At 43.7% G+C, this 22,054-nt stretch overlaps 2 protein-coding genes across 7 annotated transcripts in view; both read right to left on the bottom strand.

The window, feature by feature from the left end:
- Positions 1-615: 615 nt before the first annotated feature.
- Positions 616-10,916, bottom strand: FBXW9 (F-box and WD repeat domain containing 9). 5 transcript variants are annotated; one of them, XM_053376413.1, is made up of 11 exons: positions 10,777-10,915; positions 8,830-9,264; positions 7,845-7,984; positions 6,466-6,594; positions 5,286-5,398; positions 4,472-4,563; positions 3,749-3,897; positions 2,667-2,780; positions 2,016-2,105; positions 1,428-1,493; positions 616-1,210 (listed from the first exon to the last, which is right to left on the bottom strand). In XM_053376413.1, exons 2-11 carry the CDS (start codon positions 9,260-9,262, stop codon positions 1,136-1,138), a joined length of 1,401 nt encoding a protein of 466 aa, XP_053232388.1. In that variant the 5' UTR covers positions 9,263-9,264; positions 10,777-10,915; the 3' UTR covers positions 616-1,135. The 5 variants fall into 5 exon arrangements, 3 of the variants coding, with proteins under 3 accessions (XP_053232388.1, XP_053232387.1, XP_053232390.1); XM_053376412.1 differs by having other exon boundaries at positions 7,845-7,987; XM_053376415.1 differs by lacking the exon at positions 2,016-2,105 and having other exon boundaries at positions 7,845-7,987; positions 10,777-10,916.
- Positions 10,917-13,062: 2,146 nt separating this feature from the next.
- The window catches only part of TNPO2 (transportin 2), a 35,441-nt gene continuing 26,449 nt past the window's right edge, over positions 13,063-22,054 (bottom strand). For both annotated transcript variants that reach the window (XM_053376425.1, XM_053376424.1), the window contains exons 19-25: positions 20,421-20,519; positions 19,881-19,976; positions 19,276-19,351; positions 18,056-18,155; positions 17,454-17,528; positions 16,182-16,311; positions 13,063-15,632 (exon numbers count right to left, since the gene is read on the bottom strand). In XM_053376425.1, coding sequence (XP_053232400.1) covers positions 16,204-16,311; positions 17,454-17,528; positions 18,056-18,155; positions 19,276-19,351; positions 19,881-19,976; positions 20,421-20,519 — 554 coding nt within the window. In that variant the 3' untranslated portion in view covers positions 13,063-15,632; positions 16,182-16,203. The remainder of the gene's footprint in view (positions 15,633-16,181; positions 16,312-17,453; positions 17,529-18,055; positions 18,156-19,275; positions 19,352-19,880; positions 19,977-20,420; positions 20,520-22,054) is intronic.

Raw genomic sequence — 22,054 nt, forward strand, 5'->3', positions numbered from 1 at the left:
CACAACTCTATTGTTTTACAGTGGTACCACTAGTTATGAACTTAATTCATTCTGGAGGTCCGTTCTTAACCTGAAACTGTTCTTAACTAGAGGTGTGCTTTCGCTAATGGGGCCTCTTGCTGCCGCAGCGCCGCCACTACACTATTTCCGTTCTCATCCTGGGGCAAAGTTCTCAACTCGAGGTAACTCTTCCAGGTTAGCGGAGTTTGTAACCTAAGGCATTTGTAACTCAAGGTACCACTGTATTGTGTTTGCTTCCCTGCTTTAATAGGTATTTTATTGCATTGGGGTATTTTTAAATAGCTATTACCCAGCCAAGTCAGAAATGGAACAAACTGAAGGCAAGAGCTGCTTCCCATAACAACTGTATTACAATTACTACTTGCATTCTGAAAACTAGATTCTTTATCAAATCCTACAACTTTTCCTGCTGCCTTGGGATGGGGGAAACTCATGCCTCTCTCTCTCTCTCTGTGTGTGTGTGTGTGTGTGTGTGTGTGTGTGTGTGTGCAAACCGTTGACTTTTGCGCTGCTGGAATGTAGCCTGTTGTATAAAGATAAGCAGGCTTTTAAAAACATGCTGTTTGCATGAGAAACAAAACAAGGCACCATCACTCCCGATCAGCGATCTTTAATTTAAAGTTGTAAACATGGATCAGAACTGGGTCACTAGAGGGTGCTTTTAACCTGATGGGAAACTCCGCCCTCCCTTGTTCCTGTAACTCTTTTCCCTCGAGCTGACATTCCTCAGGATCGGAGCTGTGCCTCTAGGATAATATCCTTTCACCTGAAGGGCCAGCTAGTTCTCTTCATTGACCATGCCACTCAGCGGTGTTGCTCTCCTTAAGGCTGAGTGTGGCAGTGACAGCTCAAGTGGACGAGGAGTATGTGTACATGCGAATACGCACAAGAGAAATGGGAGTGAGCAGCTGACAGGGTTTGGACATGTAGAGGTCCACTAATTTAGGAGCATGACTCTTGGTTACAAGCTACCTGGGACAAGTAAAGGCTGAACCTCCACCCCTAACCTCACAGCTCCAAAGAGCAGACAAAACAAAAACCTAACAACTCAATGGGCACTGGGAACCTGGTGGCAGGTTGTCTGAGACTTGGCACTTGTGTTTGCAAGTGTGGATCACACACTGAGCTTCCAGACTTCTACAGAGACGCCACCAGAGGCAGCAACGGCCATGTTTCCTTCAACACTGATCTGAAAAAGAGGAGAAAGGAAAGGGTGGGTGGTGGAGTAAATCTAAGTACAGTGAGCAAAAGTCACAGAAGCCAAAACACACACCCCAGCACATAACCCCACATAACAAAGACAGCTATGGATGCTTTCTCCCACAATCTCCCCTGCTCCCTTTTTCAGGTTGGGGCCAGTATAAAAAGTCTGTAACTAGGTTGACGAGCACCCCCACAATCCTTACCCCATTTAGCACACAGCTGTGTGTGCGTGAACAGATGACCTTGGGCGGATCTGTGGGAACATGGATCTGGAAGAGAAATCCAAGAGGTTACAGTCTAGAAGCTTAAAATCTAATGAAATGGAAAGTTGCATTTTGTTACCACACAAACAATGGCTAAGTAGAGAAAATAGTGTATGGGACAGAGCAGATTGGTTCGGAGTCACAAGGGTGTTGTACCAAGGCAACTATTTGGTAAGAAAACCTCCAAAAGAATGACCTGTGTGACTGATAAAGACCAGGAGTGCACTGTGAAGCAATCGGTCTGCAATCAGGGGCATGGAAACCTGGTATGAAAACAGCTTTGTGTGGGCTCTGGCCTTCCTTTATCATGGCTATGCCAAGCTATTAGTTCTCCCGCAGCTGGTGGGAGACTCCAAGGGGTTTGGCTGCTTTAGCTAGGAAGATGCACCTTTCATGCTCTGTCTTTCAGCCTGAAAAATGGGCAAGTTTTGCTTTGCCCCCACAGGTGAAGGATGGGATTGGGAAGCCCTGTCTCCTAGGCCTGTCTGTGGTTCAGACCTGTAACTTAAACACCACCACAATTCTTACACGCAGTGTCTTGTCAGTGGAAGTTGTGTAAAGTGCACCCAGTGAATGTTGGATTCCCGTGATCTGAGAGCGGTGACCCACATCGAAATACTGTGGAACAAAACAAAAACAGAGTGATGCTTTGAATGGGAGACAAATGCTAGTATGCTGCTGCTGCTTCTTTTACAACTGGTTAGGCACTAGCAGTTCGAAAGCACGTCAAAGTGCAAGTAGATAAATAGGTACCACTCCTGAGGGAAGGTTAACGGCGTTTCCATGCGCTGCTCTAGTTCGCCAGAAGCGGCTTAGTCATGCTGGCCACATGCCGGCTCCCTCGGCCAATAAAGCGAGATGAGCGCCACAACCCCAGAGTCAGTCACGACTGGACCTAATGGTCAGGGGTCCCTTTACCTTTAGGCACTAGTGATTTCTATACTATCAGCAAAACATGCTTGTTTGGGTTCAGAAGCGACACTGGCAGAAGAAGAATGGCTCCAAATGGTCAAAGCTCATGAGATTTCTAAGGTGAATCCCAGCAGTGTTATAAATATCTCTACAATCTACTGAAAAGCAACACCTTATGCTAGGCTATGCTTAGCAAAGCACAAGTAATTTTGTGGGTGGAGATTAGAGAAGTACCATATTTCTCCGCGATTCAACTTCTCAGCGTACCCGGATGTGCTGGAAACACCCTCCTTTGTTTTCAAAGACATACAGCTGCCCATTGTTGTCTCCTGCCCATAGCTGAGCACCATGGTATGACATGGTGAGGAGGTAAGAGTCCAGCTAGGGAAGGAATGGAACTAATGTCACTGGCATTAATCAAGGTATTGTACTAAAGTAAAGCAGATAGCTCAACTAAGTGAAATAAACTGTGTATGCTAAAGTAGAAAACAAAAAGATGCCACAAGTTACTTGCCAATATAAAATATGGGGCGAAATTCTTGAACCTAAATAAGGAAAATTAGCAGAACTGAGGCTAGGTTCAAACATAGTGCAAAACTATGCTTTGTGCTAACCATGAGCTTCCACATGAACAAGCAAACCATGGTTTAGAGCTGCTTTTCTGCCTTTAGTTTCCCATCTGGCTCAGCACTAAGCTTCAAAAGTTCACCCTCAAGTATTCGCTTGAGGTAGAGCTACTCCCATTTTCATGGTATAGCAGCCTCTTCAGGCAAAACAATGGCCCCGACAAACCACTCTGTAAATTCAGTCAGAACAGAGCTTCTGTCTGTGGTTTCAAAGCCTGGTTTGCCAGTCCCAAACAAACTGGGAGCAAGCTCATAATGTGAAACCATGGTTCAGCTAAAGCAACTGTGGTTTCATGTAATGTCTGAATGCAAAAACTGCCCTCTGGAATGTCTCCCACATGGCCTTGCCGTATAAACTTAGGAGAGTAAAGGTCAGGCAAGAACAATGCCAAGTTAAAGAATACTTGGGCGAGGCCAGATCAAGGTCCCACTAAACTCAAGAGCCTCAACTTGGAATGTGTAGCTTCCTGAGCCATATAGCCTCTGAGTTTTATTTAGCACAAGAACACACCTAATCTGAACACAAGTAAAAGCCTGGGATTTGGTTTGTAGTCCCAGACCTTCAACTAATACAGAAATAAGTAGCACTCAAACCCACAGGATTAAGGATTCTCCTGACAAACTCTGGAGATAACACCCACAGATCCTGGTTTTCTAAGTTGCTTTTTAAGGAATTCTTGGCCATCCTCAGCACAAAAAGGAGAGTCAAAGTCTGTAGCTCACCTGTAGCCTCTGGAGGACACTGTTGGCCCTCCTGTCAAAACACACCAGTGTTCGGTCCTCACTGCCAGAGAGAATGAAGCGCTCATCAGCTGCAAGTGATAGGACTGCACTGGAATGAAGCTTGCGGCTCTTCACTGGGGCTAGTGCAGCTGTGAGAGAGGACCAAGAGATGCATTAACAGAGCCCAGGCACTTACCTAAGTTCTCACAAAAGAAATGCCTCATTCAGCAAGCACCTCACAGATATTCTCTCTCCCTTGTAGGCCATAGTCTTCCAGCTGAAGTCACTTTCATTGGGCAATAACTAAGTAGCAGAGCTTCTGGGTGCTCTCTAGCCAGCTCTTCCCTACTCCTGACAAATATTGGGGCAGGAGGCAAAGCTAACCATTGCAGTGATTGGATGTAGAACAGCAGCAGGGATTTCCTTTAAGCAGGTCATATTTTTCTAGCCTAAGCAAGTAGCGTTAAAAACCACTATTTCATTGCGCAGAGTTTTCTAGTTAAGATGGCTGCCAGAAGCAGCTACGTGCTAGCCACTTATGTGAACTGAATGGAGGCATCTGGCTGGGTTTCCTGGCTGCCTGCCCCAGCCCTTCTCCTTCCCTCAGAGGAATTAGCAAACTTATCTATATGCCTACCACCCCATAGGCACTGACTGCTTGCAAGTGAGCATGGCAGTTGCAGCTCAAAGCACCAGTATCCACAGGAAACAACTGACACTAACCTCGAGGGTCATACACTGACACCTTCTTGTCATAGGTTCCCGTGACTAGAATGTCAGGCAGATATGAAAGGCACAGCACAGCTGCTTTTCCTCTAGAACAAGACAAGAAGGGAAGAATCAGGTGAAGGGCCAGAGCACACACTTCAAATAATATATGAAAGTTAGTCAACCTCTGCTTAGCCTTAGACCTAGACCAATAGGATTTAGAAGTGGGATTTGCTAGTTCTCGTTTTGCTGCCTTCTATGCTGTCCTGTAGGATGAAGCAACCATCCTCTTAATGCCTGCCACACATTAGCTGAGACTTCTGCCTCCCCTGACCTCACAAATCAGAAGAACTAATTCTTTCCTATATGCAACACACAACTTTCCCCCTATTTGCTCTTTCTGCCCTCTCCTGAATCTCTTCATCTGGCTTTTTAGTGAGCTCTTGGGCTATAATGATTAAACAACAACAACAAAATCAATGAAGGGAGTACCCAGTGCTGTCACCAACACTTTAAATCCTTTACTACAGGGGCAAAGCGATCCTGAATGATTCCACTTTTTTGCTCATCTTATTTAGAGGCAAGTTTTCGTACCCCACACCCTTGCCTCTAATCCTCCTTAGCAACATTCTGTTCTGCCTAAACAGCACAAGGCCTTCAGCCAAGACAAACCTCTCATGCATCAGCATTGCTAAATAATGCCCCCACAGATTCAACACAGAACACTGCGATGAGGCATCATACTCAGCTGAACATGTAGCAAAACTCCAGGTTCTGCCACTCCCAAATGCTACTCCATTCACAGGGGAGAGCACAGAGGCAACCTTACTTGATTTCTCCACACTGTTGTCCATTAGCAGCTATGTCCCACAGCTTCACTGTGCTGTCCCAGGAGCCAGAGCACACATGGTCATCTCTTGCAGCCAGTGACCAAACCCATCCCTATGAAGTGAAAAGAAAAAGCAAGAGCCATCACTGCGCTTCAGTCCTTTGTTTAGTAACACTGTGATTATCATTCTGGTGACATGTAAAGAACATGTGATCTTGCCCCACTGCAGAGGATAGCCCAAGAAGGTATGGACAGACCCAAATAATTAACTCTCTCCAGAAGATGAAAAAGGAATAGTTCATCTTTCTACTATCCTCCTGAACTGGTGAATGCCGCAAAACAGACTAGCATGGATAGGGGACAATTGTGGGAATTCTCTTTTCAAAAGACAGACATTTCTAATACAACTCGGCTTGGGTGTGTGAAACTGGGTTTTGCTAAGTCAGGAAACAGACAGCAGTTCAGAATGGAGCAACTGGTCCAGCTCTGCATTACAGAATTTTTTAGTGTGAAATACACTGAATAGAAGTGCCTCAACATCTTCACCCTCTCATAAGGGCTTGCTTCTCTCTAATCAGAAGGGACAGGGAAGAAGTGCAGCCTTCAGATATCATCTCCTTCCTGGACAGGATAGGTCAGTTTTCCTCCAGGATAGACAACAACTATCCAGCCCCCTTCCATCTCATAACAACTATTTACTGTGTGGCCAGATGTAAAAGGGTGTTGGCCATTTGGAGAGGAAACTTAAAGCTTTTTACACTTCTAACAGGCGACCAGTCTATTTTAGACTAACATGCTGTGTTTTCTGAAGGGATAGGGAAGGTAAAAGAATGCTGGGACAATTAGTAGTGTAAAGGAGGTCGTGTTGATATTAAGAAGAGTGTGAACAACGGGAAGCAGTTATACGGTGGGAGAACTGCCCCTCACTGCAAGGCAGTGCCAGGTAAGAAACAGATTGATCTGGGAGAACTGGCCTTGAATCTTTCAGAGGGGGGTGTATGTGTGGAAATTTTGAGCTGATATGCTATTTCTGCTACTCATTAATCTTCTGTGTATTTAAGTGTTCTAGACATAGCAACAGTAGTGCTTCTGGATTAAACATTTACAGGATAGGATAATTATAGAATTAAAGTACTACCACTACATGACCTAGGGGCCATAGACTCCAGACTCTGGTTACCTTGTGTGTGCCATTGCGCTCTGTCCCCAGTGCCTTCACCAGCACTTTTTCTGGTGCTTTGCCTAGCTCTCTCAGGTCCCACAAATTGACATTTCGGTCCCGAGAACCTGAGACACAGAGCTTCCCACCCTGGATACAATGAAAAACAACTGATTACTGTAAAAGCTGAGCCACTGTCCCTCCTTCTTAAGATTCTTCAACAAACAATATACAGGGTAGTGATATACCGGCACATTGCAAAGTCATACAAAAATGTATCACCAAAGCAACTATTCCAGAGTAAGGAGTGTGAACAAGCAAACAAATAAATCACAGAAGAAGTCTTTTTCTTTCAGTCAATCGTGTTTTGGTAGAAGCAACATCAACTCGTAAATCAACTTAAAGACGCTGTTCTGGTACAACCAGTGTTTCTTCCCATAAGGGGCTTAATCATCGAGCTGTATAATGTAGTCTAGACAATATACAATCAATAGTTTAGACAAATCTGTCCCTCTGTGCATTTATTCCATAGGAAGAACAGAAAGAGGCTATGTAGCCTTCTATTTGCTGGCCTTCCTTCTTGAGAGGCAGGCACTAAAAAAACAAACAAAAACACCACCTCTGCATGAAGGATATGCACAAGGACGTCCACATCAGGACTTCTCCCTTCACCCCACACATCCACTGAAATTGGCTCAGGGTTGGCGGGGCAGGAGAACCCCCAGAACAGTGCATGGAGGGAGGAGACCAGGACAATTCTTCCTACCTTCCATTCATGGAAGCCTCGGCTGGATCACATACCTTCCCTATGTGGAAGAACACAAGTGGACACAACCCACTAACTGTATAATTTTCAAATTGAACACTGTCATCATAAATGTTAACTTTAAAAAAAAGTAGTTAAGGTGCATGCCATTGCTGGTATTCCACTCAGCATACCGGACCATGAATCCTCCCAGCTAAAATATTCTGGGTTGTAACCAACAAAATTATTGCATGCGCAGTGGAACAACTTCTCTCTCCTTCTCCTCTAGCTCTGGGGGTCTCCCAAACCTCCAAAGCAGATTTAGGGGGGGTGCACTGGGGGAGGATGCAAACTTTTGTTAAGTGAGCTGAAATTGTTCCACTCATGCTATGTCCACTGTCAGTCTTAGAGGTTTAAATCCAGAGTCGGCCCTCTCTTCTAAGGAATGGAATGCAATGTGTAAGAAATGGAACTTCTGCTGACAATTTAGGTGAATGAATTTTGTAAGACTGATTTCTCAGATGAGTAATCACAGAGAGGTTATGATAAAATAATATTTCAGAACACACTCCTAACTTCATGACTGCTTGTTCACAGACTCTATCAATCCTTAATATTGTACAAATAAAAGCGGCACAGGAAATGTGACTTTTACCTGGAGCAGCAGCACAGAGTCAACTGATGCAAAGTGTCCCTCAGCAAGGGAAAAGTGCTCTGTGTTCCTGCCATTTTCTGCCCATTGTTGGAGGTGCTCCTCTAGTTCAATGCAGGCAGCTGGCCAGTTAAAGGCATCATCTGCTGAGACGTGAAAAAGGCATAAAGAGATGTGATTCTTCCTTTGGGCTTTGCTGAACAAACTCAGGCAAGGTAAGCAAATGTATATACAGTGGTACCTCGGGTTACAGACGCTTCAGGTTACAGACACTTCAGGTTACAGACCAGAAATAGTACCTTGGGTTAAGAACTTTGCTTCAGGATAAGAAGAGAAATCGCGCTGTGGTGGTGCGGTGGCAGTGGGAGGCCCCATTAGCTAAAGTGGTGCTTCAGGTTAAGAACAGTTTCAGGTTAAGAACGGACCTCTGGAACGAATTAAGTTCTTAACCCGAGGTACCACTGTACTGTATCTTATTTACAATATTATCCATTGCTTTTCCATACAAGTGTCCTCAAAGAGAGAAAACAGTAGTTATATCACCATAAAAGTGGGTTTTCATCAATTCGGAAAACTTTGGAGACTGAAAGGACATTATCTTTAATTGCAGAGCCAGCACTCAGCACTATCAGTTTGGTGTCAACATTACACCCAATTCTGGGCTCATATTCTGGGTTCTGCCATTGGACACAGCCAGTGAGACCAACAGACCCCACCCACTATCCAAAGAAGGAGCAGCTGCAAGGAGTTTACTCCCTGGCAGAAAAAAAAACCCCATAAGAACTTTGGCATCTAAGAACACATGAGTTTGCTTTATTCCTCCTCCATGCCCAATCCCATTTCTTTTTGTGCTGTGTCTTTTAGAATGCAGGTCTGCGAACAGTGATTATCTTATTATTGACAAAGCTGATCTGGAAAGGTTAGTTCATACTTGAGTTAACAAGATAATAAAACAGAAAGGGAAAGGGAAAGCAGAAAGGGAACCTACCTTCCACAACTGGATAGCTGCTGCCGATCCTCTTCAGCAGACGAATTCTCCAAGTGACTTCATCCTGCAGAATGTCCCTCAGTGTCTTGCAGACCAAAGGAAGGACACCCAGGACAAACCTGGGCTGCAGGTAGGAACAGATCTCCAAGATCAGCTCCAGAGGAAGAGATAACAGCCCTGAAGCTGTATCATCAGTAACAGGAGACTTTTTCAGTTCCAGAGGAGGAGACCTGTGATCTGATACTTGGGCCTTATCACTTACTGAGAGAGATGTGGGAGGAAGGCACTGGGATGCCTGACTAGACTGACTTGAAGATCCAAGTACACGTTCAAAGTATTCCTGGGCCTGGGTATCTGGATCCACTTTGCTCTCTGTGTCAGAATCATTATCAGAGTCTTGGTGTTCAGTAGACGAATCAGGAGCAGCATCCATACCTGTATCAAGAACAAAAAGTGAGAGCTATGGTAAAATGTAAATCTATAATCATATACTACAGTTGTACCTCAGAAGTCGAACAGAAACTGTTCCAGAAGTCCATTTGACTTCCAAAATGTTTGAAAACCAAATCGCAGTTTCTGATTGGCTGCAGGAAGCTCTTGCAGCCAATCAGAAGCTGCGGAAGCACTGTCAGACGTTCGGGTTCCAAAGGAACGTTCGCAAACCAGAACAATCACTTCCAGGTTTGCGGCGTTCGGGAGTCAAAACGTCCGAAACGTTCCAGGACGTTTGGGATCCAAGGTATGACTGTATTTTACTATCACTATAATTTTTCAGTAAGGATACAACTATTTTTAATGGACAATAGATGTTCTATGAAGTGTAAGCAAAAAGTATATTTTTACATGGGGCCTGTGTTTTTATCCACAAAACCAGAGGTATAACTTCTTAAAAAAATAAACAACTAAATGGACAACTGGAAGAATAAGATCTTATTTTATTAGTACATTTAATCTAATGAGCTCAAGTTGGCTCTCCTGCTCCCCATTTTATCCTCACAACAACCCTGTGAGGAAGGCTATGCTTTGAGACAATGGCTGGTCCAAAGTTCCCAGTGAGCTTCATGGCAGAGTTGGGATTTTAACCTTGGACTCCAAGGTCCTAGTCCAATACACTGACCACTACACCACATCTATGCTTAGTGGTTCTCAAAGGTGTGGCAGGAGACGATGGCAAGTGTGGCAGAAAGATTCAAGGTCTATCAAAGAAACATTTTAAAATTTCAGTGTACTGTAGCATCAAAAACAGTATCTATGCCTCTCTTCAAGAGCATTGGCTATTTTTCTGCAGTTCTCTACGACAAGCTGAAGTGAACAGGGATTTTCAACTCTGACAAATTTGAAAGATCAGAAAAGAGAAAGGTTTCTTTGTGTTGACAAAATGTGTTTGTTTCAAATTAGACCTAATATAAATGAGATTACCCAGCAAACGCAAACTCACGCCCCTTTCATTGAGGTATATACTTTGTGGATCGAAGGGTGGCATTATAAAACATGCAAGAAGCTCGTTTACAATTATATTTTGGGAATGATTCATGTTCTTACGTAGCTGTATTGTTTTATACAGCAGAACCTGCATGTGGATAAGGAAATTGGGGGCAGAGCCCTTTTTCGCACTGACAGGTCTGAAAGGAGCCATATTCTCTTTCCTAAGTAATAGAGACGATAACCAAGTGGAAGAGGAATTATTATTTCCGCTTCCCAATCCAAGATTCATCCTGCAGAAGTCCGGGAGGCAAAGCAGGAGGACGTTGCAGGCAGGTGCAAAGAGAAATGCCAAATCCAACTCGCAGGTAATCCCATAAGCAGCGCAGGAGTCACACCCGCCCCGGAAGCCATGGGAAAGGCTGGGCAGTGCCTAGGCGGAGACGGCGGAGACCGACGCCCGCCCGCCCTCCTTCCACCCCGCGGTGCTTTCCTGCCTCCATTCTGCCCCATGGCCCCTCTCACCCGTGGGCCGAGCTGCCTCGACCTTTCTCCCGAAGCGGAGCGGCGAGTATCATGGAGTCAAGGCAGCCTCTCCAGGATCCTGACAGGGCTGAGCCGCCGCCTTCTCGCGTCTCGTCTCCAAGGAGAAAACACTTCCGGCGCGGCGTAGTGACGTCAGAAGCCCGGCTCTCTGCCGAGTCCAACCATTTCAGGCCAGGCGGCTCCGCGCTGCCTTCGGGACCACTGCGGCGTGTTGCGTGTCGGGGGCTGCTAAAGCGGCGTTGTCGCGCAGCGGCAGTTGCCTCCGGTCAACGGGATCAGGTCGAGGCCGCTTAGGCGTGTCAAAGGAAGGCCCGGCTTCCCTCTTAGTAGGCACGTAAGAGCACAGGATCGCCATTTCAGTATTGTCCGAGTAGTCATAGTACTATCTTGTAAGCTTAGTTTATTCCTTTGCCGTAACTGGCTGCGATTTGCTAATGGTTAGTAAGACAAACATGGACAGCTCAAAAGACAAGATTAAGAACATGTCTTCAGACTAGGTTTTAAAGAATACAGTAATATAAGGCAACTGCAGCCATTTATAAAGTTTGGGAATAGTTGTTTTCATCATAGAACTGTAGAGTTGGAAGGGACCACAAGGGTAAGAGTCCAACCCTCTGCAATGCAGGAATCTTGCCCAACGTGGGACTTGAACCCCCCACAACCCCTGAGATTAAGAGTCTTAAGCTATACAGAGCCATTGTTCAATGTATTTTTAAACTATAAACTGACGTGCGTTTGAGTGACATGTTCTAATCAGCAAATTTTAGTATAAGCCAATAGGGACGTTCTCAATCAATGAGTGTACAGTCCATGTGCACACTAGTTGAGCTGGACAAAGGAAAAAATGTGCACTCTTCCACACATAACACTTCTGTATGTACAGACAGCTTGCACCAGTGTTCAGTGCAATGTGTGGAACATGCCCAATATGCTAGTGTCAGATTTTTTTACCTAAGAAAATGGGAATTGGATTAATGTACACAAATAACCTTCCCACTGTTAAATAAAAATGTAATGGAGCTTATGTCAACAGAACTTCCCAAGAGCCCTTAAGCATCAAGGTCTAATTTTCTGAACATGTTATTCACCAGTGAGGAAGAACTTGTTCAGAAAAGTGAATTACTACTGTTAGCCATACTAATAACTCAATAGTAGTATATTAATTAACAACACAAGCTTTTTAATGATAGGTAATGGGACTCCTGACAGTTAAGTCGAGTCGCGAATGACTCTGGGGTTGTGGCGCTCATCTTGCTTTGCAGGCTGAGGGAGCCGGCGTTTGTCCGCTGCTTCTGGCGCACCCACATCCCTTTTTTAATGACAGTTACTGTATATTTAGAATGGGAACAGGTCTTTTACCATTCTCTCCTACTGAAGCCCACTAGGCTTGCCAGGAATAGTTAATACCTTATGCTGTTTCAAAAGGACTGCAAGTCAGACTCGCCCCTAGAATTCAATGTAGATATGGATTTCTCAGGAAACTGCCTTTCTAACCTGCCCTTTTCTGAAAAGTTTGCTGAGAATCTGCATTGATTTCCTGTTGACCTGGACTCAATTCAAGGTGCTGGTCAAAGCCAAAGGGATTTAAGCAGCTTCAGCCTTTATTGGCAAAGACATACAACTAAGGATTAGAGGAAGCACACCAAGGTAAATCATGAATTAATGATGTCACTTTGGGATATTTATATGTGGTGGAAATACAATTACATCATCCCACATAACACTGGTGCACTTCTGAGCTAATGGGTATATAATCATTCTACCAATATAAAAGTTGGCATTGTGACAATTTGAAAATTCTATTAAATCCAACTAGAAGAGGGTTTGCAGCTTCCCATGTAATGTCAGAAGTACTACCCTCATAATAGAGCAGGCCAATAGAAGAGTTAGTAAAGACTTAATAAAATTAACTTTCAACTTATACGGGTTATATCATGGACCTAGTGCATAAAGCCAAATTTGTGTACTGTATAGTCAAAACACACTTTCCCAAGGTGAGTGCAGTGGCAGGTGAGATTGCCAAGGTTCCCCCTGCCCCTCAGACACTCACACCCTTTAAATTTTTTTCTGGATAAGCACGTAAAGCTGAATTCACAAAAGTTAAATGTGTTTAAACTGTGAGTTGATTGTTTTTTGTTTGTTTTTTTAATTCTACAGTAAGAGAGGCTCTTCAGCCTGGTTGAATTTTCTGGCCACTCAGACCTGTGCCAGAAATACACAAAACATTCAGTTATGGGGTGAAAAACTGGGCAGAAACATGGAAACTGGAGTCACAAGAATTTTTTAGTTGACAAAAAAATTATACATAAAATGAGAAAAATCTCATTTGAGCAAGGTGCAAGCAGCTGCTTCAACACTAGGTACACTGCAGTTCCACCATTGGAAACATTACGGCACATTTACAAATATACAAATCCAGGATTAACGAACAGGAGGCAATACTAGAAGCACTTGTACAAAAGACAAATTTCATTTCAAGAGGCAGTCAGGTCAAGTAGCTTAAACTTCACTGGATGAATGAAGAGTTCACAAGCCTTCAGTTGAGAAGCACAAGCCAGGACTCTGCCTGCCATCTGTGCACATTTCTTGCCCATTTTAAAAACCAATTGCTTCCCAAATAGAACCCTCTGGCTTTCCCGTTGCAGGATAGGGAAAGTTGAAACTGAGGCACGAGAGGGAACGCTTGTAATAAAATCATTAAAATGCAAAGAACTAACTGATTGCTTCCAGAGACCTGCTCGAGTTCCACACTGTTAAAAAGACGAATTGAGGAATGCATTTGCAAGTTTACTATCATTTTTTTTTTGAACTAGCTATCCTAGAAGAGTGCAGGGGTGTCCCTAGCAACTGGATTCAAGGATTAGGAGAGCAGCTTTCACTTAGGTATGTGCTGCCTCCAAGTTTAAAAAAAAGCCTGCACAATAATGCCCCAGCAAGTTCTATGACAAATCTCCAAGAACTGCAAGCACTGCAACATGTGAAACAGAGGCCAGGGATAGAAAGAAAAAGGAGATGGGAGGGGATATCAGTGAAGTTTAAGTTACTGAGCAATCTCACAAATACACTTTCAGAAATTCACCCCACTATACTCAGTGTCACTGTCAATTGCTGTCAAAGAAAGCATCTCCTTATCCCAGAACACGGGTGTCCATCCTCTGTCACATATATCTTCTTCAGTCATCCCACCACTGTATCTACCATCACCAAAGCAATACAGGATATGAGGCACAGTTCAACCCAGTTGTCTGGCTACCAATCCTGATGCTGCTCAAGTTCCTTTGGGATCTGCTCTGAAGAAAGCTGGGGCTGGGGCTCAGTTCACTTGTCTCTTCTTCCTCAGCACGCTGCCTGCTGGCAATCATTTCCTTGGGCAAACTCTATTCATGTTGACTCTGCAGAACATTCCTGGTGACTATTTTTTCATCCCCAGCACTTCCCACTTTTCCAGAAGTTGCTCTCATCAGCTGAAGCAGTATCCCCTTTTCCCCATAACCTAGCTGCCTTTGGGAAAACAGGCTTGCTTCCACTTCACATCCTCTTCACTTACAATTAAAAAGCTATGGCTTCACTAACTCAAATTCATTCAGCAAACCCCAGATTCTATTTCCAGGGACCGAACAGATTTGGGTCTAATGAGAATTATTTAAGACGGCAACTCCACTAAGCATGCAGCAAAAGCTACGAGCTTCCACTGGCCATGCATGGAGGGCTCTATTTTATTAATTCCTCTATGCTTTGCTATGTTTACTGCTCCTTTTGTAAACCAAAGTGGTGGATGCGGCATAGAACTCCCTTAAGACAGAAAGTTTAAATCACCATTATGTATGTACAAATGCCATTCTGACCCCCAATAGCACAGGATACAACATAACGTGTGCCATATAAAAATGACCGAGTGCACACTGGTCTCCGCCAGCCTTTGGCCTATGGACAGATGGAATTCAGTTTCCTTCCTTGCTCTCTCCTGCCTCCTGCAGCTGAAGTAATGCAATAGCAGTGTCACAAAGTAACAGCTGAACAACAGGGTAACAGACTCATTGCACTGCGGCATCTTCTTAAAAAATAAAGACATGCTTCTCCAACAGTATTTCTTATGATAGGGACTGCTCCCTAGATGGCTGGCAGGTCCCCACGAAGTCAGAGGCTGCCTTTGCTCCAAGCATCACATCCAGCACACAGTGCCATGGCAACTATGGCAAAAAGGGTTTGTGGGTTTCCTTAAGATTCCTAGATGAAAATGCTTACACTTAGTCATTATGGGCTACTCACAGGTTCACTAGTCTACTTCTTGGTCACCATGCAGTCTTGAAAAGGTGAATAGCTGATCTCTTGAACACCGGTGACTGGAAATATACAGCAGTATAACCCCCTTGGATTGAGTTTTAACTCTTCCCTCTTCATCAGCTGGTTTTAAACCATTGTATCTTTTAATCCCATTTTAACATCTTAAACCCGATCCTTTATTTATTATTATTATTTATTATTAGCTAGTCCTTTATGATGGCCCCTAGTTAGATCCCCTTCTCAAGAGTGTTGCAGTTTAAGATTGCTCCCCTTTCTCAGCCCAGGTCCGAGTCCCACCCCACCCCATTCCACCAACGATGGCCTCTGAGTAGAGACCTTTTCCTTCCGCTAGTGAGATACCCTGGTTTTTGTTTAAATTGGTCACGGAGGCCCACCCTCCCCCCCAACTTTGTAAATTTCAGGAGATGGGGAGTGAAGTCATTTTATGTCCCACAATGCTCTTCCCGTCCTCCCTAACCCCCCATTATCAGGGATTTGTAACACTGGGTTGTGGACGAGTTCCCAGTATTCCTCCCAGCGCACACAGGAACCTGAGAAAAAAAGACAGTCAGTATTAAATAAAAGTAACCAGCAGAGCACATTAGAGCCTGACTCCCCCTTTCACAGCACATTGCTCATGCTATCTACTAGTATGCAAGATAAACAGCCACAACTAACTTGGGCAGACTGATTGCTGTACTGGCAAACTGGGGTTAAAGCCGGAGCAGGGTGGACTTTGAACATTAATTCATAAGCAAATATTAATAAGGAAGGCCAGAACCTCAAATATCAGGATAAGAGGAATTATGGCTGGGGAATGTGGGCTTTCCTGCACTGCCATCTCCTGACACATCCCACAAGGGTAGTAGATTGCTTCCTATATGGGATATTTGATCTCCGCATTCACATTCTCAAGAGCCTCTGCTCATTTTCACTGAAGCACAGATTCTGCATCACTGAGAGGACAACCGAGTACAAGCTGGCCTACATCTTTCCATCTCAATTAGCTCCAACATTCAATTCATTCTTCCTACTTTGGTCACTCCATTCCCTTCTTAGGGCTTTTCTCCCTCTCCCATCTCACCAAATATGGAACTTACCGAGTACGGTTTCACTGTTTGCCTAGACCCCATAGAACGCAGCTAACCTCTCCTTCAGCAGTGGAGGAAACTGCTCTGAAAACTGCTGCCAGTTCTCCTCCCCAACTTGATCTTTGAAGCCATGAAGAATCTGAGAAAGAAAAAGAGATCACCACAAGTGGAAAATAGCTATCACACTCTGTCCCCCAACTCTAGCCTCCCATGGGCTCAGAGAGAACTAGGAGACCTGGTATTTACACTCTGTGTCAAGAGTGGGAAACTTGTTAACCTTGCTTAAAACCTTAACTGAAACATACACAAGTGGCCCCAAGTTTGTTTTGCAGAGTTCAACTGGATTTAGCAGTTGCATATCAAGTGTATACACACAGGAAACTCCAATCTGTAGTTATGAGACATGAGAGCAAGGCTAGAACCCAGAAGTGGAAATATCAGGAAAATAATTTTTGGCTAAATGGTAGAAGGAACTTCCTGCGGGAAGAGCTGTTTGGCAGTGGAAACAAACTGCCTTAGGAAAGTGCAAGGAAGAGGGTTCTCCTTTGTTCGAGGTATTTAAGGACTCTGGATGACCATCTCTCAAGAATGCTGTAGTTACATCCTCCACATGACTGGAATAGAGGATCTTCTCAGGTCTGTGATTATAATCCAACTCTATGATTGATTCGATGGATAATAAATGGAATCTGTACCCTTACCTCGGGTTAAGAACTTAATTCATTCTGGAGGTCTGTTCTTAACCTGAAACTGATCATAACCTGAAGCACCACTTTAGCTATTGGGGCCTCCTGCTGCTGCTGGAGCACAATTTTTGTTCTCATCCTGAAGCAAAGTTCTTAACCCGAGGTAATATTTCTGGGTTAGCGGAGTCTGTAACCTGAAGCGTATGTAACCCGAGGTACCACTGTATCTGCTGCTAAGCTATGGTTTGGCATTATGTCTGAACTCAGGCTTATTTGTATCAATATACTGCCACCACATTTCCAAGCTTTTATCTAGTTACTGGTGCTGGGAATGCTAAAAATGAAAGCCAGGAATCAGGCTTAGTATGAGTTTGCTATCAAGGCAGAAACTGTTGGGTCAACTACACTGCCTACTACAAAATGTGGCTAGTGGTTTCAATAAATATTCACACACAGCAATCTGTGTCAAGGGGAAGTCTAGGTGTATTCCCCCCACCCACCCAATGCCAGCATGACAAACACACACACCTTACGAGCAAAAGCTCATCATTTTAGTATATGGCCAAAGAAGCCTTTCTCCACTGCAGTGACATACCTTATAAAACATGTCCCTCAGATCATCCTTGGGGCTCACCCAGGAAGCAACAGCGTCACAGAAGAAAATAAAATCCTACAGAAGAATGAGAAAACTCAATACAGATCCCACGTCACTAGAATCACTAGAGATTTCCTATCATTCTAAACCAGCACAGGTTTTGGAAAATGTACTGCACCTCAGGGACACAAAGAAAAAGACTCTAAGCAGCACACAGCACTCCAACTGCAGATGCATCAAAATAAATTGCATAATTCTGTAAGATACATGTGACTTTGGATATATTTATTTATGAAGATTGTTTACCCGCCTTTCCCATAAGGTCCCAAGGTAGGTTAGAGCAACATAAAGTAAAATCAGTAAAACAGTTATAATTATAAAGGCAGGTAAACTTTTTGCAACCAGAACAGATAATATAAACTCAGCAAAAGAGGTGGGTCCCACACAAAAAATAACTAGAACTGTCAAAGGCCAGGGTACTTTGCCCGTAAGAAGCAATTGTGCTGTTTGGGGTTCAACCATTTGCTATATATTTATCACAGGGACCTTTCTAGCGATCAAAGTATCCCACAAACATCTGAAAAATCTCTCAACATAATTACCTGCACAACTCCACCAGGGTTTACCCCAATCATCATACAGATGCCACGGAAGGCCGAGTCCTTCTCCTCATTATCACGTATGTTCCTGAGGGATGTACACCTAGGAGCCAAAGCAAACACTTTGCACACTGGAGAGGCAGAGAAGAGCAAAAATAGCTCCTTCCCCATAAATCCATGCAATAATGCTAAGGTAGAACAGCTGGCTTGGCATTTTTTAATCGGGGAAAAAGTTACAAACATATGGATCGAGACTTACTGAAGATCAAGTATTAGATTAATTCTCATGTCCAGGGTGTGCTCTTCTATTGGCCATGCTTTTTAATACCAGTATTCAATTAGAATACTCCTTTCTGGGTATTTGGGGATTCCATGTAAAGTCAGATCAATAGTTGGGATAAGGCTGCAAATCCCTCTCCCAACTGAAGGTGGCAGAAAGTTGAACATATTTAAATGTGACTAATTACATTTTAGTAATTTCCCACAGAAGAAAAAAGTGTGCTCCACAGGTGTTTTGCATTCTCAGAAATACTGATGGATGACTACTGTGCAACTAGAGTGTGAAGATGGAGTCATCCAAAGAGTTGCTATGTAGTGGCAGGAGGGGAAAAGAGACAAGAGAGGTGAGCAGGATGTACCAAGGAGAGTTCTGCAGCTTGTCACTAGACAGCATCGCAGGGAATATATAGCAGTTGCCCAATATCCTTGGCACGAGTACAATACTAATAGATGCACTATCTGTATCACTCTCTTTGCATTGTATATATTGTCTAAATAGTTTCTACTGCACAGTGTGGATTTCTGCTTGAACAGGACTTAACCTTCCTGCCATCCACCCTGCAGCCCCCGTACACAAAATCTGCTTTCAAGGGCTGGGGGACCCTCCAGAGATTTGGGAGGTGCACAACTGGCTACAGTGTAAAAAATAAAGTTAAAGTCTCAATTCACCACCAGAAGTACACTCATGCAACACTGGATCCCAACCGGCGCTCAGAAAAATGGCAATATCCTTCTAAAAGAAACACAACCTTGATGGATGATGTACTGACTGAGACAAATATGAATCAAGGCTGGACAAAAACTGATTGAGCAAAATGCCTCTGAATGTACATCAACTTGTTCCAGAATGAAGCTGACAGATTGAGAGGGTGGCCCCTGTGGATCTCAGCCCCTGCAAAGTGAGGCCAAAAAGCCACATCTCCTGTCTGAGTATAAACACTAACCAAGGTCTGATAAACTGCTGCAGCATCGGTGCCACCTCCTGAGGGCAGACGTAACCCAAGCGTCCAATCGTGATGGCTAGAAAGGGGAGAGAAACAAGCCTGTCACAACTGCTCAAAGCAGCAGCCTTGTCTGTTCTGTAGCATCATGAGTTTGGAAGGCGGGATTTATAAGGGGTCACATGGCATCACAGGACCTAGACCATAATAAGTGCATAGTGCAGTTGTAAAAAGTATTAGGGGGGAAATATGGTGTTCAAGAGCCATTTGCAAATGCTGTGTGCAGAAAAGGCCAGAAGAGACTTCCAGAAAAGGAAATTAGCTCTTTGATATAGGATCATGTCCCCCATGGGACTCTCAGCAGGCAACAGAAACAAGAAGACTTCTTAGAATTAGCGCAATGTTAGTGGAGGAATAGTCACAGAACTCCAAGATTTAATTGGATTTTTCCACGACTGGTCATGTGCTCCAGCATAAAAAAGTCAGATCCCATTTCCAAAGCAGATGAGTGAAAAGGTACATACAAACCCTTTTTCACCAGTTTGATAATAAGCACAAGGGTACCAAAAGGAAATGCAATTAAGACAGAATTAGGAGTCCACCCTCACCTGTGTTCTCTAGAAGTGTTTTTGGGGTGTTTGGCCTGTTGATTATCTCCACAAGGTTATTCAGGACCATTTGAACATATGGTTGCATTTCAGCCCCTGGTAAGGAAGAATTGATCAGCTGAGTCATACATAGCTCGAAGAATCAGGTTATCAACCTTGAATTGCTACACAATACCCTGCTCCATTTGACATACAGGAGGAAATTGCATGCTTCCAGATAGCCCAAAATTAGAGGTAGACACAGTATTGTAGCTGTAACTCGAGACTCTCATGTGCTATCCATAATGTAGGGCCAAGGACCTTATTATGTCAATAATAGAAACGAATTTAGTTACACTTTGCTGAAACTCAGGAACTTCTGCTGTTACACCGCTAACATGTAGGAAGATAAGTCAACTTAACAGCCAAACACATACCCATCCTAACAGTCGGAAGTTGCATTTTCCTCCTATAAGGAGCTAGAAGAGGGTACCACTGCTGAACAGCATGGCAGTACAAAGCTAGCGGCTTAAAGTTACTGTGGGTTCCTGGTACACTTACCCATCTGCATGCAGATCTCTCCAATAGCCCAGGTGGCATTATTGCAAACAGAAATGAATTCTGGATTCAGGTTGGTCCCTAGGATGGGCATGAATTCAGCTGAAGAGAAGAGACATGTATTGGTTTAACTGAAGTATTTATAGTGTTCCCTACACTACAGTGGTACCTCGTGTTACATACTTAATCCGTTCCGGAGGTCCATTCATGACAGGAAACCGCTCGTAACATGAGGCGCGCTTTCTTGGTGCCTCCCGCTGCTGGTGCACCACTGGAGCGCAACTTCCGCTCACACCGGGGGGGGGGGGAAGGTTGCAACAAGAGGCATCTACTTCCAGGTTAGCGGAGCGCGTAACCCGCAGCATTCGTAAGGGGGACAGTACGTAACATGAGGTACCACTGTATTTTGATACACAGAAATCCAACCAAAAGCAAGCAACTACATTAACAGATAAAACACTATATAAAACACTAGCAATTTAGCAGATAAAACATTAGCAATTTAGTCAGCACTGACTAGCACCAAGGCAAAGATGAGGTCCGTAGTCCTCCAAACCAGTTTCCAAATAAGATCAATGCTCTAACTCAGGTTTGTATGACAGCCCCAGCTTTGGCCTTTGGCACAGCTAAGATGACACATTGTTTTATTTATTTGAATAATGCATAAATCATCCATTCAAAAATAACATGGGGGACGCACAAAACAAATGGAATACAATACACAAAATACAAAGTTAAAACAACTGCCATAGCACTATGCTGCATTCTTCCCTAACTCTGCCCAACTTCCAGGGTGCGCTGCACTTTTTTAAAAAATAAAAATAAATCGATTTTATTGTTTTTCTATTAATCCAAAATATACAAAGACATACAAAGACAGTTACATAACATTTTGTTGCATGTAAACAGAAAATAAAATTTAAATGCACTGCAGTCTTATTGGACAAGAGGGAATATTTTTTCACCCAGAAACATCTGAGAAAATAATGTACACATAGCCCTTAGCTGAAAGGTGCTATATAAGAATACTGAGTCTTGAATCTATGCAGCATTCAAAACCAAAATGAGAAAGGGTACATGTCCACAGTATTTGGACTCTGATCCATCAATTTTCTGCACTCATATATTGGCAATACCTGAATCTGCATTAGATGTAGAAGCCAAATGGCTCCTTGCACATATCCTGTCATAGACACTAGCTTTTGACTAAGTAGCCTTGTAAGTTGCACTCATTCCCTATCCAGAGCTAACAGTAACAGTACTGAAACAATTTTAAAAGTAGGGAAACGTTCAGTGTTAAGTATCATTGTCAACATGTCTCAATAGCAGCAATAAATCTAGGAGGGTGAAGAAAAAGAACCTGTTCTCTCTGAAAGGAGCTGAAAATGGAAAGTACCCTTGAAGAGAGTTGTAAAACATTAAGCACTGGTCTTTTTCTAAATAAAGCACACGGCTACTACAGCACCTCTGCATATTTTCTTTCTTAGTTCTGGTAGCAAATTTCTGGCTATAATCATACCATTGGATCATCTAGCCCTGAACTGTCTCTGTGGCTGACAGCTGTTGTTTAGGACCACTTATTGATTCTTTCTCTCACTGTATTTCATCTCCTGCTTCTATGTACCTTTTGAGATGGC

This window comes from Podarcis raffonei, chromosome 2 (assembly GCF_027172205.1).
Source record: "Podarcis raffonei isolate rPodRaf1 chromosome 2, rPodRaf1.pri, whole genome shotgun sequence".
Classification (NCBI taxonomy): domain Eukaryota; kingdom Metazoa; phylum Chordata; class Lepidosauria; order Squamata; family Lacertidae; genus Podarcis; species Podarcis raffonei.

Excerpts from the sequence above, each read along its gene's own strand:
- FBXW9 (XM_053376412.1), bottom strand. The coding sequence starts at position 9,262 with ATGGATGCTGCTCCTGATTCGTCTACTGAACACCAAGACTCTGATAAT. Across the intron at positions 7,988-8,829 it reads CAGCTATCCAGTTGTGGAAG|CAGATGATGCCTTTAACTGG; the intron begins GTAGGTTCCCTT and ends TTCACGTCTCAG. Across the intron at positions 3,898-4,471 it reads GTCAGTGTATGACCCTCGAG|CTGCACTAGCCCCAGTGAAG; the intron begins GTTAGTGTCAGT and ends CCTCTCTCACAG.